This window comes from Panicum virgatum, chromosome 1N, assembly GCF_016808335.1.
Source record: "Panicum virgatum strain AP13 chromosome 1N, P.virgatum_v5, whole genome shotgun sequence".
Taxonomy (NCBI): domain Eukaryota; kingdom Viridiplantae; phylum Streptophyta; class Magnoliopsida; order Poales; family Poaceae; genus Panicum; species Panicum virgatum.
Genome location: NC_053145.1, coordinates 37,581,422 through 37,595,796, shown reverse-complemented (window position 1 = coordinate 37,595,796; position 14,375 = coordinate 37,581,422). Strand labels below are relative to the sequence as shown.

General features: G+C 46.5%; 1 protein-coding gene and 1 pseudogene across 1 annotated transcript; one reads left to right on the top strand and one right to left on the bottom strand.

Moving 5' to 3' along the window:
- Nucleotides 1-351: 351 nt before the first annotated feature.
- LOC120654068 (pectinesterase inhibitor 8-like) lies at nucleotides 352-1,137 on the top strand. Its single transcript, XM_039931656.1, has one exon. It carries the CDS (start codon nucleotides 361-363, stop codon nucleotides 919-921), a length of 561 nt encoding a protein of 186 aa, XP_039787590.1. The 5' UTR covers nucleotides 352-360; the 3' UTR covers nucleotides 922-1,137.
- A 9,244-nt stretch (nucleotides 1,138-10,381) lies between these two features.
- LOC120655757 lies at nucleotides 10,382-13,714 on the bottom strand (annotated as a pseudogene).
- Between the last annotated feature and the right edge of the window lie 661 nt (nucleotides 13,715-14,375).

Genomic DNA, 14,375 nt, shown 5'->3' with positions numbered 1-14,375 from the left:
TACATCATTTCTGGTTCCTCCACTAAGCTCTTGTAGGTATGGCGATGGAGCCTGGACAGGAACCAAAAAAAAAACCCTCCTCTCTAACGTTAACTTTGGTGGACCTCAATTTTCTTGGCGCAATTGGACGGTGAATAAAAGTTTTCGTAGCTTCTGAAATCATCGATCAGCGCAAAAGTAGGCGTTCCCTTTATCCAATTTTTATCCAGAATTTGACTTGCTTTTGAAAATATTAGCTGACTTTTAATAGAATAGCCCAAAATAGAATTCCAACCAATAATATGGCCGTCATCTCCCTAAATAAGTCGCCGGATGCCTCGCTCATCTCTCATCCAGGAACACAACCACCATTCAGCCAACATGTCGAGGCCATCGAGGGCTCTCCTCGTGGTGGCCCTGGCCTCCCTGGCCACCCTCCACGGGCTCTCCGGCGCCGACGCGACCGTGGCGGAGACATGCTCGGCGGCGTCCAACAGCGACCGGCGCGTCAACTACGACTTCTGCGTGGCGGAGCTGAACAAGCACCGCGACAGCCCCGGCGCCGACGCCTGGGGCTTGGCAGGGGTGGCGGCCAACGTCGGCGTCAACAACGCCGGCGCCGCCGTCAACGACATGGAGGCCCTGCTCGCCGCCACGCAGCCGCCGCCGGACGCGAGGGCGACCGCCGCGCTGCGGCTGTGCGAGAAGCTCTACTACGACATGGAGCTCGCGTTCGCGGGGGCCTACGACGAGACCAACGCTCGCAACTACACGGCGGGGAAGCAGATGGCCGCCGACGCCGACTCGCTGGTGCGCCGGTGCACCGGCGGCTTCGCCGAGGCCGGGCTCCAGCCGCCGGAGCCGGTGGCGCGGCGCAGCGCCTACGCCGTGCAGATCGCCATCGTGTGCACGGCCATCACGAACCTCCTCATCAGTCCATGAAGTGACGCTCGCGTCCACGATTTGGATCGCCAGCAGGATGCGCTCTTTTCCTCGACACTTACTAACGATCTTGTAGCAAAATAATTGGAAGGTTGTTCCAGCAGCAAATGGTACATAGGCAGGTTTTGATTGCTTTATTTCTGATCTTTGCTTTCTCTTGTAGTAAAGATCCCAAAACAGTGAAGTTACCATGTTCATCAGTGCAGACGAAAATATTTCAGTAAACAAAGCATTTTTTTCTTTCCAAACACATCATTATTAATTGGGAATATAAGTAAAAGAACAAAGGTCATTTGTTCATCACAATCCAAGGAAACTGAATGCTAGTCGCTAGCCTCACTTCCTCAAGAACAAAGGTCATTTGTTCATCAGTGCAAGGTTATTTGTGTTTTCAGAAACTTCACTTCATTGTTCAAGTGATTCGTCAAACTTCCATCACAGTCGACAATTCCACAGCCTTATCACACATCTTATCCACCACACACTGATCTTTTGGCAGACAACAATCAAGCAGAATCAGGACCATGAGGCATTCCAGCAGGACATCAGACACGTTACCTGATTGAGCATTTGTCTTTCCTTCCTCATCTGTGCAGAGTCCTCGGATTGCAGCAGCAGCCTCCTTTCTTACAACAACATCCTCAATCTTGAGCAGATCCTGGAGCATTTCCATCCCACCAATATCCGTTTCCGTCAAACGCAACTCCAGCAGAGTTACTTGGATCCCTACTTTTAAAGTTTTTAAAGTAGAGGCCGAGACCAAAAACCAACTCCAGCAGAGCTCTACTCGGGTTCCTAGAGTAGGGACTCCTATCACGAATATAAATTAGTCACAACTTACTCCTTCCGTTTCAAATTATAAATCATTCCAAGAATCTTAGAGAGTCAAAATTTTCAAGTTTGACCAAATTTATACAGCAAGATAATAACATTTACGATACCAATTAAGTATCATTAGATTTTTTGTTAGTTATAGTTTTATAGTATACATACTTGATGTTATAAATCTTTGTGTTTCTCTCAATAATTTTGGTCAAACTTTGAAATAATTTGACTCTTCAAGATTCTTGGAATGACTTATAATTTGGAACGGAGGAAGTACTTAACATCATGTACTTTGACAAGTTACTTCGTATCAGGAACCAGAAAGTTATTTTTTTAAAGTTCATATGCTACAATGTTACTTTTCTTAACTTCCATAAAATTTCATGAAGTATAAAAGTTACTTTTCGTAATAATGCACGGATCAAAAAAAGTTATTTTTTCCAACATTAATGTACTGCGAAATTACATTTATATAATTTTCATGAAGTACAAAGTTACTTTTTAACACTGGAGCCCTTAAATTATTGGTAAGGTAAATATGACAACTTTCCTCTTTTTTTGGGACTTCCTATTTTAAGAAAATTTATGGTTCTCCTTTTAAGACCAAACGGATATGCCTCTCCATTTAGTCCATCGACTAAAAACTTTTAGTCCCTACCTATTTGGTTGCCAAAATACCCTAGACTAATTTTAGTCCATAAACAAAAAACTTTAGTCCCTACATATTTGGTTCCAAGGACTAAAAGAGGCTAGGAGTTATTAAATGAGTGCACAAAGTACCATATTACCTCTAATATGTGTTAGAAGCGATGACGAGAAAACAACGAAGAACAACGAAATCAAACCACAGAAGACACGAGGATTTAACGTGGAAAACTCTTCCAATGCGAAGGGTAAAAACAACGAGCACCAGTCAGCAAGAACTTCACTATATCGGGTATGTGTTTACAACGCATAGTGGCGGCTTACAAGAGAAATAATGAAGTGTGAAGCAAACCCTAATCAAGGGTATATGTACCGTACCGCGGGGGACTCCGTCCCCCCAGGCTCCGGCCCAGCCTTCGGCTTTATCGGGCCTCCGCTCCGTTCTGTCAGAAGTTGGTCTTTTTTCTTGTACAATGAATTTCAATTACAATATAACAATATGCATGCATCCAAGAGGTGGGGACCAAGGTATGGGTGAAATAGTAGGCCTCATGTAGACTAAAAGTCTCAAAAAGCTCCTCAAGACGGTCTTCTCTAGTTTTAGTTCCTAACACCAAAACGCCCCTAAAAAGTCCCTCATGTTTGGTTTTTAAGTCTCATAAGGCCAGTCTCAATGGGAGTTCATGGAAGATTTCATAGCATTAAATATCATTAATTTTGCTGACATGACAAGGAGAGAGAAGAGAGGAGTTTCATCACCATGAAACCCATCTGGCATAGTTACTTGGTTTCCGGTCTTTGCAACTGTGCCCATAAAACTCCGACTAAGACTGGCATAAGTCCCAGAGACTTATAGAAAAATCTCAGCAACCAAACAGGGGCCTTGTTTAGATGCGAAAAATTTTGGTGTAAAGTACTGTAGCACTTTCATTTGTATTTGGTAATTATTGTCCCGCCATGGGTTAACTAGACTCAAAAGATTTATCTCGCAAATTATATTCATGTATGTGTTTAAAGATTCGATATGATGGAGAATTTTGTAAAGTTTCGGAATTTTGAGTGCATCTAACAAGGGCAGGGTCTAAGAATCCCCGCGAGTTAGCGGCGTAACGTGGAGTTACCGCCGACCGATCAGGCTCGACCAGTCAAGTGCGTCTTGTAGGATTGGCGGCTCTGGGCGAAGGGAAGAGTCCTGTACGCCTGGACGACTGTGATAGGAGGTGAGGTGGGCCTCCGGCTGGCGCGTGCGTGCGTGGGTAGCAGAGCCAGCGACCACCTGGCTCCTCGATCCTGTGAATTTTGCACTAGTTCGATGTGGAAGAAGGCAAGATCTGCCCACAATTTGCGTTGCCGCGACGGCAAGCCGGCCGTCGCGCCCCGGCAGCACGTACTACGCTGAAAATAATCCCCAGGACAGACGAAAGGCAACATGAAGCGATCTGTGGTCCATATGTATGGATGCAAGCGGGGCGGGACAGACGAAAGGCAACATGAAGCGATCTGTGGTCCATATGTATGGATGCAAGCGGGGCGGGTTGCGGCGCAGCCCGCATAGCGCCGCAAGCTTTTGCGGGTTTTGCGGCAGCCCGCGCCGTGCATGTCGCCGTGACCGCGAGATTGATGTCCGTGCTAGCAAAGCTAGCAGAGCCGGCGGCCGCCGGCATGTGTGGGCGTCGCCAGGCGATCTGGATAGGAGCCGCGAGCTTCGGGCAGGAGACTCCTGCGGGCGCTGCGGGAGGGAGCTGAGGTCCGCCGCTGCCGGCGAGCGGGTGGGAGGTGCGCGCGCTCCACTGCCGCGGGCCGGCGTGAGCTGCAATCTCCGCTGCCGTGGCTGCTCAAGCAACCTCCACCATCGGTCGCTACGAGCCGCGCGGAGCCGTTGTGACCTTGAGCTCCGGCGAATCGAGATCCCGTTCGAACTGATGGGCATCCTGTTCAGAGGAATTGAAGCCGGTGAATCGAGCGTGAGCGGTGCCGAAGCGGTGAAGAACGGCAGCGGCGGCCACGGCCACCGCCTGGCTGCTCCGGCAGTCCGCTCGGGGGTACGTCGCCGCTCCGCCGCACGTGGCTGCGCCGCCGTCCCGCCGGGGAGTGCGTGACTCCTGCCATGGCTACTGATTCCACCTTGTTCTTGTGGACGGGGCTGGGGGTTGGATGGCAACGAGAGGGAAGAGGCAAGATGGAAGCACGGATTGCAGTTCACCCATCGGCAACTGGTGGTAGCAGCACACGAGCAAGCGACGGAGACGCCATGGATGCGACCCGCCGACGCATGCGACAATGGCGGCGCGCCGGCACCCTCCCCCCTCTCTATCTCAAATCGCACCTTGGGCTCCTCTATTCATGTACCCCGATGCCGTTTTGCGGGCTCGCGGCGCCGCTGGGCCTCACGAGCTGTCCGCGAAGTGCCGCGTCAGCGATGCGGGCAAATTTGCGGCGCTACGCAGGTATGCGGCGCGGGTCAGCCCAGCAGATTTGCGGCAGAGCCTGCCCCGCTTGCATCCCTATCCATATGACCAATTGGCTGGCACGTTTTAGTTGGTTGGTTGGGTGGAGCGGCAACCCTTCATTCACGGGCCACTCTTTGATTGAAGGAACGCTTTGGCCCATCTCGCAATATCCTTTAATTTTGAGTAATTACTAACCATTACTCGACTGACAACATCTTACCATCTTCAATCGATTTTTCCAGTGGAATCTGTTTTGAGTCCATGGATGAAGCGCAGGGGCAAAAGGTCCATATGTGCGGATAGCCCAGCAACTTAGAGCATTTTCAACAGACTAAGTACAATCATAGCTAAATTTAAAATTTTACAAACTCTTAGAGAATTTCCTGCAAGGTGAGGAAACCAAAAGACTCTTCATTTTACAAGCGACAACTTTTGAAAACAAAAGTTAACTCAAGTTATCGCAAATAGGTCCCTAGATCTAGCGAAAGCACCATAGAAATTTTGCAATCATAGCAATTGGGTCCCTAGTTGCTGTTCAGGGATGGGGGAGGGTCTGTCCGGCCGAAATCTGGCAACCTCGCTCATCGACGGCAAGAGCAAGGTGGGGGAGGAGCAAGAGGAGGTCGATGGGGGAGGAGCAAGATGAGGTCGAGGGCTATCATTTGGTGGGTTGATGAGTCCGGCCCAGGTGGGATTGGATGAAAAGCCCGACACACCGATCCAGATTTTCCGAATCCCGCAATCTTAGCAACGACAGCTGAAAATACGACGCACCGATCCGGCCTCAGGAGCCCACTAGGACCCAACGACCTGAACCTTGGCAATCTTAGCACCGTACTCCGGCGCACCCCTTGGAAAAAGGCCCAATCACCACAAAAGACTAATCCGATAGGGGAAGAGTGGCTCTCCCTTTTAAGGTGGCTTCCTCCTCCCAAGCTAAGCAAGGTGGAATTATTCAAAAAAAATTGTTGCGTCTTTACCAGCGGATAATAGTGGAGGATGTCCTCATCATTCCCACCCTCTTAAAGTTTCCTCCTCCCAAGCTAAGCAAGGTGGAATTATTCAAAAAAAATTTGTTGCGTCTTTACCAACGGATAATAGTGGATGATGTCCTCATCATTCCCACCCTCTTAAAGCTTCCTCCTCCCAAGCTAAGCAAGGTGGAATTATTCATAATTTTTTTGTTGCGTCTTTACTAGCGGATAATAGTAGAGGATGTCGAAAGGATCGAGGCCCAAGAAGGGGGGTTGGATTAGAACTTTTTCAAATTTCTAGAGAGTCCTTAGCCTAGACTAGTATTGTCCAATCTATAAATTTGAAACCCAATGACTAGATCACACTAGCAAAGGGTCCTTAGTTAGGAGAACATACTAACATGATTATCTTTCCTAGGAAGAACCACACTTAGCAAGAACAAGTTCTAGTCAAGAGATCAAACTATCATGCCATTGTCCTAGTTAAACAAACAAGCAAAGAAGAGCAAGATCATAATAAAGGAAATTTAATGCTTGAATGTAAATGCGAAGGACACGAGACAACCGGATTTTTTCCCGTGGTATCGAGGAGTTGACGCTCCCCCATAATCCACGTTGGAGCACCCACACAAGGGTATCGCTCCCTTGCTTCACCAAGGAGCAAGTGATCACTAAGAATGCTCCTTCTCCATCTCCTGAACGGCGAGCTTCACACCGTGTACAAGCTTCTTGTCTAGGGGCTCCCACAAACTCCAAGAGCTCACCAAGAACCTCCCGATCACCGAGACCGGCTAGGTGCCGTCAAACACCAAGAGTAACAAGCTCCTAAGCCTTCACTTGACCTACACTCAGTTGGCCCTAGCTCAAGCACACTTGCTACACTTGCAAAAGTTGAATTCTTCAAGGTTGAAGCACAATCAATGTACTAAGTCTTCACTCTTTTGCTCAAAGCACTCTCTCTTCTTCTCAAGGGTGGCCTCAGGTATTCAATGCATCAAAGGCAGTTTAAATGAGCCAGGGGTGCCCTTATATAGAGTGGAGAGGGTCATATAGCCGTTGGAAGTCCACTGCAGAAAAATCGTGACCATCGGAAGAACCGACGGGTGAGAAATTGAAGGCATCGATTCAACCGGTCTCTCTGTGTCCACATAGTAGCCGTTGGGGGTTCTGACACAGTATCCAGGCTGGCATCATTGCACCGGTGCATGATCCGTAGGGTCATCGGTTCCACCGGCGCTGAAGAGGTTCACTGATCAACTCAAACAACCTTTCTGGAACATACTACATCCAATGCACCGAGGGTTGATTCTTAAGCGTCGGTTCAACCGGTGCTGAAGACGAGTTGAGGTCCACCAAAACATGCTCTTTGGAACAAAATACATCTAATGCACCGGTGCTTTGCTTGGGACCATCGGTTCAACCGGTGCTATAGAGATTGTTGACTTGATTTCCCCTTGTATCCAAAGAAGATAGACCGACATGGGCGTCGGAACTTCCGCCAAGCGTCGGATGCACCGATGCTAAGGCATCGGTTAAACCGATGCTGCAGTTTTTCTTGATTTTCAGCTGAATTGACTTGGAGTTGAATGTAACTTCGATTGTTTCTTCTTTCAAGTGTTGTGTCGACTTATTTTGACTATCTTGTGCTATTTTTGAGCGAGTATGCAAGATTTCTAAGGCCAACTCAATTTTGGTCAAGCTACTAGCTCATGAACCCCTCTTAATAGTACGGTCAAGAACTAAAAACTATAAACCCTAGCTAAATCAAGTGTCATTCATCTCCTTGTGACACTTGAGACTAGAAAGGTCCTTAATCTTTGAAATTGACTCCTTGGCATACATGATTGTTTTGAATTGAGGGGTCTCCTTTCGTATTTCATATGAGACTAATCTAATCATTGATTTTTCCTTCAAAACACATGTTAGTCGCATACGGTTGTCATTAATCACCGAAACTTACCATTAGCATCTATCGGCCTAGATGCGCTTTAGATGTCCTCATTATTTCCACCCCCTTAAACAAGAGCCTAGCTTTGATACCCAATGATGAGTCCGGCCCAGGTGGAATTGGATGAAAAGCCCGACACACCGATCCAGATTCCCCAAATCCCACAATCTTAGCACCGACAGCCGAAAATACGACGCACCGATCCGACCTCAGGAGCCCACTAGGGCCCAACGACTTGAACCTTGGCAATCTTAGCACCGTACTCCGGCGCAGCCCTTGGGAAAAGATCCAATCACCCAAAAAGACTAGTCCAATAGGGGAAGGGTGACTCTCCCTTTTAAGGTGGTTTCCTCCTCCCAAGCTAAGCAAGGTGGAATTATTCAGAGGCTCATACGATCGCCGCGCGACTAATTTTTTTGTTGCGTCTTTGCCAGCGGATAATAGTGGAGGATGTCGTCATCATAAGTTTTGATAGGGTCGAGATGGCCAAGAAGGGGGTCACCGGCATGAGCAGGAGCTCCGCTGACTTGCTACCCTGGACTCCCTTCCCTCCCCTGCACTAGCGAGCCCGCCAGCTCGCGCAAACCATGCAGTCGACAATTATCGCCGCCGCACTGCGCCAAGCCACATGCTCGCATGCCCGGCAAGCCAACAGTGCCATTGCCCGACCAGCCCAATCCCCAGCCGTCCCCTCACCTCCTCCGGCATTCCTCCCCCGCTCCCTCCCCTGCTAGCGCGCCCGAGCTATCCCCCACCTCTGCTCACCATGGCCGCCGCATAGAGTTCACCGTGAAGCCCCCTCCTCGGCCACCCACTGCAAAAACCGAGCCCACAGCCACCTTCCCTCGACCCCTTGAAGCCTCACGGTGCAAGCGGTCGGAGCTGTGCGAGTGGGTGGGACCGGCGCCAGTGCGAGGGCGGGATGCGAGGGCGCCAAGGCGGGACCGGTGCGAGGGCGGGACTCAAGGGGATGAGCGCGTTGTTTAGCAATTATTGTATTGTTTATAGTTGGGTCTCCTATCTCTAATGTGCAAGGTTTTTCTCATAATTTAATATTCCTGTACTGTTATGCTCCACCACTTCTACATATGTCATGTTATGTCTATATCTCGGTTTATTTCTAAGAGATATGGATATTTTTTTTGTTTTGATTTTGACACTTGTGTATACTTTCTTGTAGATGTGATGTGTAACATGAACTTCAAATTGTGTCAATGTAATGTAATCTAGCTATTAGTTACATGTAACTCAAGTCGTTTAGCTTGCATATGGTGAAACGTGTTCATTCAGGTTTGAGCCTGAAGGCAACATGCGCATCTCCAGTGAGATGCATGTAATGTTTTCATTAGTTTCAAGATCCGTCAGTCCGGTCTCTTAAATATTCTCGTAAGTCCAGGTAGGGCATAACATTTCTAGCCCAATAATCTCCATTTGCATTTGTAATTTTTAAAATAACATATAAACTAGCTAACCAATTCTCACTGAACGTAACAATTTGTTTCACATGAATATTATATTGTAACCAAGAAGGGCCATGTGTCTGGTTGTGTTACATGGAAATTTGATTGATACCATAAAAGTTTTCCCTCAGTTCTTTTTGTGTTAAGTGATAAGAAATTCTGACTGTTTTTCCTTTTCCCTCACCTAGATCCTTTTTGGCTTGGCTAATGCTTCATGGCCACGTGGTCACACATTACTTGTAAATAAGTTCAACTGATACATAACAAAAAAAAAGCACTCGATAGTTACGTAGTCACTCCCTAATTTTGAGCCTGAACCGCACGTTGTTGGGGTATATGGTGGTGGCACCTGCCGGCGCGCTCCTCTTTCGTCCTCATCACCGACGCTGCCGAGCTCCGCTCTTTACTATCATCAGGTCGCTACGGGATCGATAGAGCAATGGGAATCGGCAGGGCGGGTCAGGCACCCCTCAGCCTTGGGACCTCCTCTCCTCTCCGCCCACACATGGCCATCTCAATGGTTGGTAGGAGTAAACATTCTGAAACCCGAAGGTAGCTACTGATCCACGCACGCTCATAGTGCTGCAGAAGATTAGAAATCTAACATGCGACAAGCTAACTGGTGTTTCCGCATGCAAAGCAGCAGTTGCATAGGAGTGGTAATGAGCCATGACCCTAATGGTCACTTCACAATCCTACTTGGCTCTTAATATTTTTAACTTAAAATTATATAAGATTAGAGTCCGACTCTTTTAGGATCCGGCTCTTAGATTATCTACGCAAAAAATTAAAGCTCTTTACCACCCTTATGCATATGTGGTACGTGTTCGCTAGAGTGTACTATATATTCTCTATCAGCGAATGGTGAGTTCTAAAGTTCTCTGTTCAGCACTTGTCTACGGCGCTACTGATACTGCCATGAAAAGACACGCAGCGGAAGAGTAAGTTCCTACAATGTCCTGATTTCGTCCTGCCAAATCTTTCAATATTCTGAGCGTCAATTGATAATAGTCATGCTAATACTCGCAAAAAAAAGATGCAGAAATATGTTGCAGCTTAAATCATATATCATCTAGATGCCTACAGAAATCACTGATCTTACCATTTGTAATTGACATCAAATTATTATTGAACTCGTTGACAACCACCAATGTTTTCTTATACAACCATGTCTTTAATACATTGACTTATTTGTACTTATATGCATCTACACAAATATAAAAAGTGTACAAGGATCTTTCAAAAAACAAGTGTACAAGACACTTTGTATACAATACATCAATCATACACATGAAATGTATGTATCTAGGTGATAGTTTGATCTAAAGGAAGCTAACTATAATGTGATCCTTTACTATAAGATATGTATCTCGAATGTGTTCATCGCCTAAGCAAGCGCTTGGTGGGTTATCTTGCGCAAATATAGTTAGCGTGGCATTTCAAATGAAGATGCAAATTCTTGCTCCAAACTGTAGCACCCAGACATCCCTTGAGGCGTTATATATGCAACATTGACAAGATTATTATGTTCATGTTGGTTCTTAGCTTCTGGGCATAGCAAAGGCTCAATATCTCCATCTTTTTCAATTAAGTGTTGCCTTTTTCTCAGTCTCCTTATTCTTAGGAATTGCAACCTCATGTCAACTTCTTTCATAGTAGGCCTCTCTTCTCCTTTGATCCTTAAGCATGCTTCTGTAAGAGAGGCAATTTCATTAATCTCTTCTTGATCTGCCTCTGCCACGACTTGTCAATCTAGTATTTGAACAAGAGACCCTTCATGAAGTCTTTCAATGAAGTAATGAGACAAGCTTTGTTTTGCACCTAAATTGTTGATAAAAATTGTCTTCTTTCTTGTTAGAAGTTCGACAAGTATTACTCCAAAGCTATATACATCACTCTTCTCAGTTAGTTGACCAGTATAATAATACTCTGGATCTAAGTAACCGAATGTTCCTTGGACAATTGTCACCACATGAGTCTCATCAAGTGAAAGAGATCTTGAAGCACCAAAGTCAGAAACTTTGGTGGTAAAGTTGTCATCCAAGAGTATATTGGAAGACTTCACATCTCTGTGGAAAATTGGTATTGAAGTAGCTGAGTGTAGATAAGCAAGTCCCCTGCTGCTTCCATTGCAATCCTAATGCGGTCATTCCATGATAATGAGCATTTAACTGCAGTATCGCTATGAAGAATTTCAAACAGAGTGACATTTGAAATGAACTCATAGACAAGCAAGGGTACCTCATCTTCTAGGCAGCAACCAAACAATTTCACCACATTGCGATGGATTATTTGAGACAAAATAGCAACCTCGTTGCCTTCTCTAGTTCCTCTAATGAGAATATCTTTGTTTTGCTTGTAGCACTTTCATCTGAGATCAGCTGCTCCAATAAGAGACCTTGATTTTTCTTGAAGTATGCTCGTCGGATTCTCTTTTGGATGCCTTTCTTCCACTTATTGCCGAATACAATTGCACCTAATGCAATAACTATGGAGCCAAGGCCACAACCAGTTCCAATTGCAGTGCCTATAGATATGAATTTGCTGTTGTTATGAAGTCATGTTAATGTTTACTATGCAAATCGTAACTGCAAGGGGATTTTGTTTGTTATAGCTTACCCAGAAGAAGATTTCGTTGCTTCGTTGATATAGCACACTGACCCTTTGTGGAATCAAACTCCTTACCATGAGGACACGGTGTGCATTTATAACTTACAGGAGTGTTTTCACATATACCATTGGAAGAGTTTGGCACTAAGCATTCATCAATATCTGTAGATAAATCATTAGTTATTTAATATATATGTTTTTGTACAGATACATTGTTGCGTTACTAGCTGCTTAAAATAAATCCCCTGGCTACATATCCTATCTGATTTATAATCTGTGTACAAATTAAAACTCTGTTGTGAGTATGTAAATTGAATGATTTTCCTTAATTTTTGGGTATGAGGATGTTAGTATATTGTGGCACATAGTGTGTGTGTGTGTGTGTGTGTGAGAGAGAGAGAGAGAGAGTGGTACCTTGGCAACCGTCCAGTATGTACGGGTTTCCTTTGTAGCCAGAAGAACAATTGCAACGATATCCCATAAATATTACACCATGGGTTACATCATGGCAAGAACTGTTTACTCTGCGACATGCATAGCTGGTCATATTCTGCTTAGCTTTCTGACAAGTTGAGTTGGTTATTGCCCATCTTATAACAATGCCATATTCCATTGAAAAATCAAATACATCTTCTACAGGACCCACCATGTCATACTTTCCATGTTCATCAGTATTAACTACTATTACTTCTTTCACGGCGCTTGCATTGTTTAGCACATTGCTGACAGTCAGAGTCCCATTTTCTACTGACACACTAATAACGCGGTATTGTGCACTTCCTGTTCTAAAAAGCGTGTTACCTGCTGTACAATTAAGTTGGAACCTTTCGTTTCCAAAACAACCTTCTTCAAGCCCGAAGGGGAAGGGAATGCTCATTTTCCAACATGACTTGGGGCAGTGTTCTTTAGGCTTGGGGTTGTAATCTGCTCCATAATAGATTAACCGAGACTAAGAACAAGAGGATTGAAGTTAAATATGATGAGGTTTTAGAGGAAAAAGCAGGCAGGGAGAGAACCTTCTTTTTGCAGCATGCATCCATCCAAAAGGTAAGGATTGAATTGGTCGTTGTTGCAGTGACATGTGTAACCTCCATATGACGCGTTCGCACAATCGCTGTTGGTGGCACAAGCATAACTCGCGTTATTGGTTTGCGCTCTTTCGCGGCTTGGTTGGTCCATGATGGCAACCTCAAGCAAACCAGGAATAATCTTGCTTGCATCTGTCCAACTTGAGGAAACATCAGCCACGTTCATCACAGGATAATTGTTGCCCATGAAAGCCATGATGATGCCAGGGTGCACAGAATCTGATCGTTCTGCTATACCATCAGCCCGAACAATTGTTGTCTGAAAACCTGAGATGTCCTGTTGTAAACTGATGAAACGGCAACCAATATTATTAGTCTCCTTGATTTGGTAGTACCTCGCCACGGCACCTACTCATGCAGGAGCCGATGGGGTTTCCTACATGATCGAACAACTTGACATCGAAATCACAGCCAAGGGAGTAGAAATAATTATAATCGGCGACGATAGTTATACCCTTAGCCGGGGCGTTCCAGGATACACTGTGGTTGTTGGTACCTGATCTTCGGAGGCTCAGTCGCGTGGTTGCAGGTAAGCTCGAAGCCTTGTCGGAAGCAGCCGGACCCTATGCCGAAGGGTTGACCCCCCCCACACCTGGAGGGGCAGTGAGCTAGTGAGGCGGCCGAAGGGATATGCAGTAGTCCTCCGTCTCGCGAGGCTGCGGATGCAGGCGGCATGGCAGCCAAGCATGCCAGCACGAAAGCCATGGCGCAAACTACTCCATCCGAGCGCATCGCTACGCCAATCAGCTTGTCAGCGTGGTGCTGGTGTTTGGGCTTTCGGGAACTATGCATATTCAGAGGCAACAAGCTGTTAGGCTTAGTGCAAGCGTATAGACTATAAAGGCGTCCTGAGGTCTGAGCAGAGTGTAGCCCTCAGTGCCAGGTCCAATCAGATTGTCACGCGGTCGTCGCTGCCCCTGCCGGGTCGTCACGCGCGATCGCTACGCCGACAGAGTTGACCAGAGTGGCCATGTCCGTGCGTCGTTTTCACCAGGTCACTACACCTGCTAATGCTGCCGGGGCTTCACGGATTTTTTTGGATGGGTTTTAATACGGGTACTATTGGATGGGTGGAAACGGGTGATACTATGAAACAGATTGGGGCGGGTTGGATTGACAACACAGACGGGTTGGGGCGCTATGGTAGTAGATCGGCGCGTAAGTGACATATCATCTTCCGTCGTGACTTCGAGTTGGGGCGGGTTGGGGCATTGGGCCGACGGGTGGGTCGGGGCGGGTGGTAGTTAAGGCTCTTGAAATATGGGTAGGGGTGGATTTGGAGTGGTTTCAACTCCATTAGCAAGCATACAGGTCACCTTCGAGGGTGACAGTGCTATAGAGAGAGAGTTGACCAGAGTAGACCTTGAATTGCAACTATCTGGTCAGTGGTCACCAGTCGGAGATTTTTTTTTTTACGTGCAGTTCTTCCCCATTCAGCTCCCATCCAGGATAGG

What these genes read in the sequence shown, in the direction of transcription:
- LOC120654068 (XM_039931656.1), top strand. Translation starts at nt 361, where the DNA reads ATGTCGAGGCCATCGAGGGCTCTCCTCGTGGTGGCCCTGGCCTCCCTG.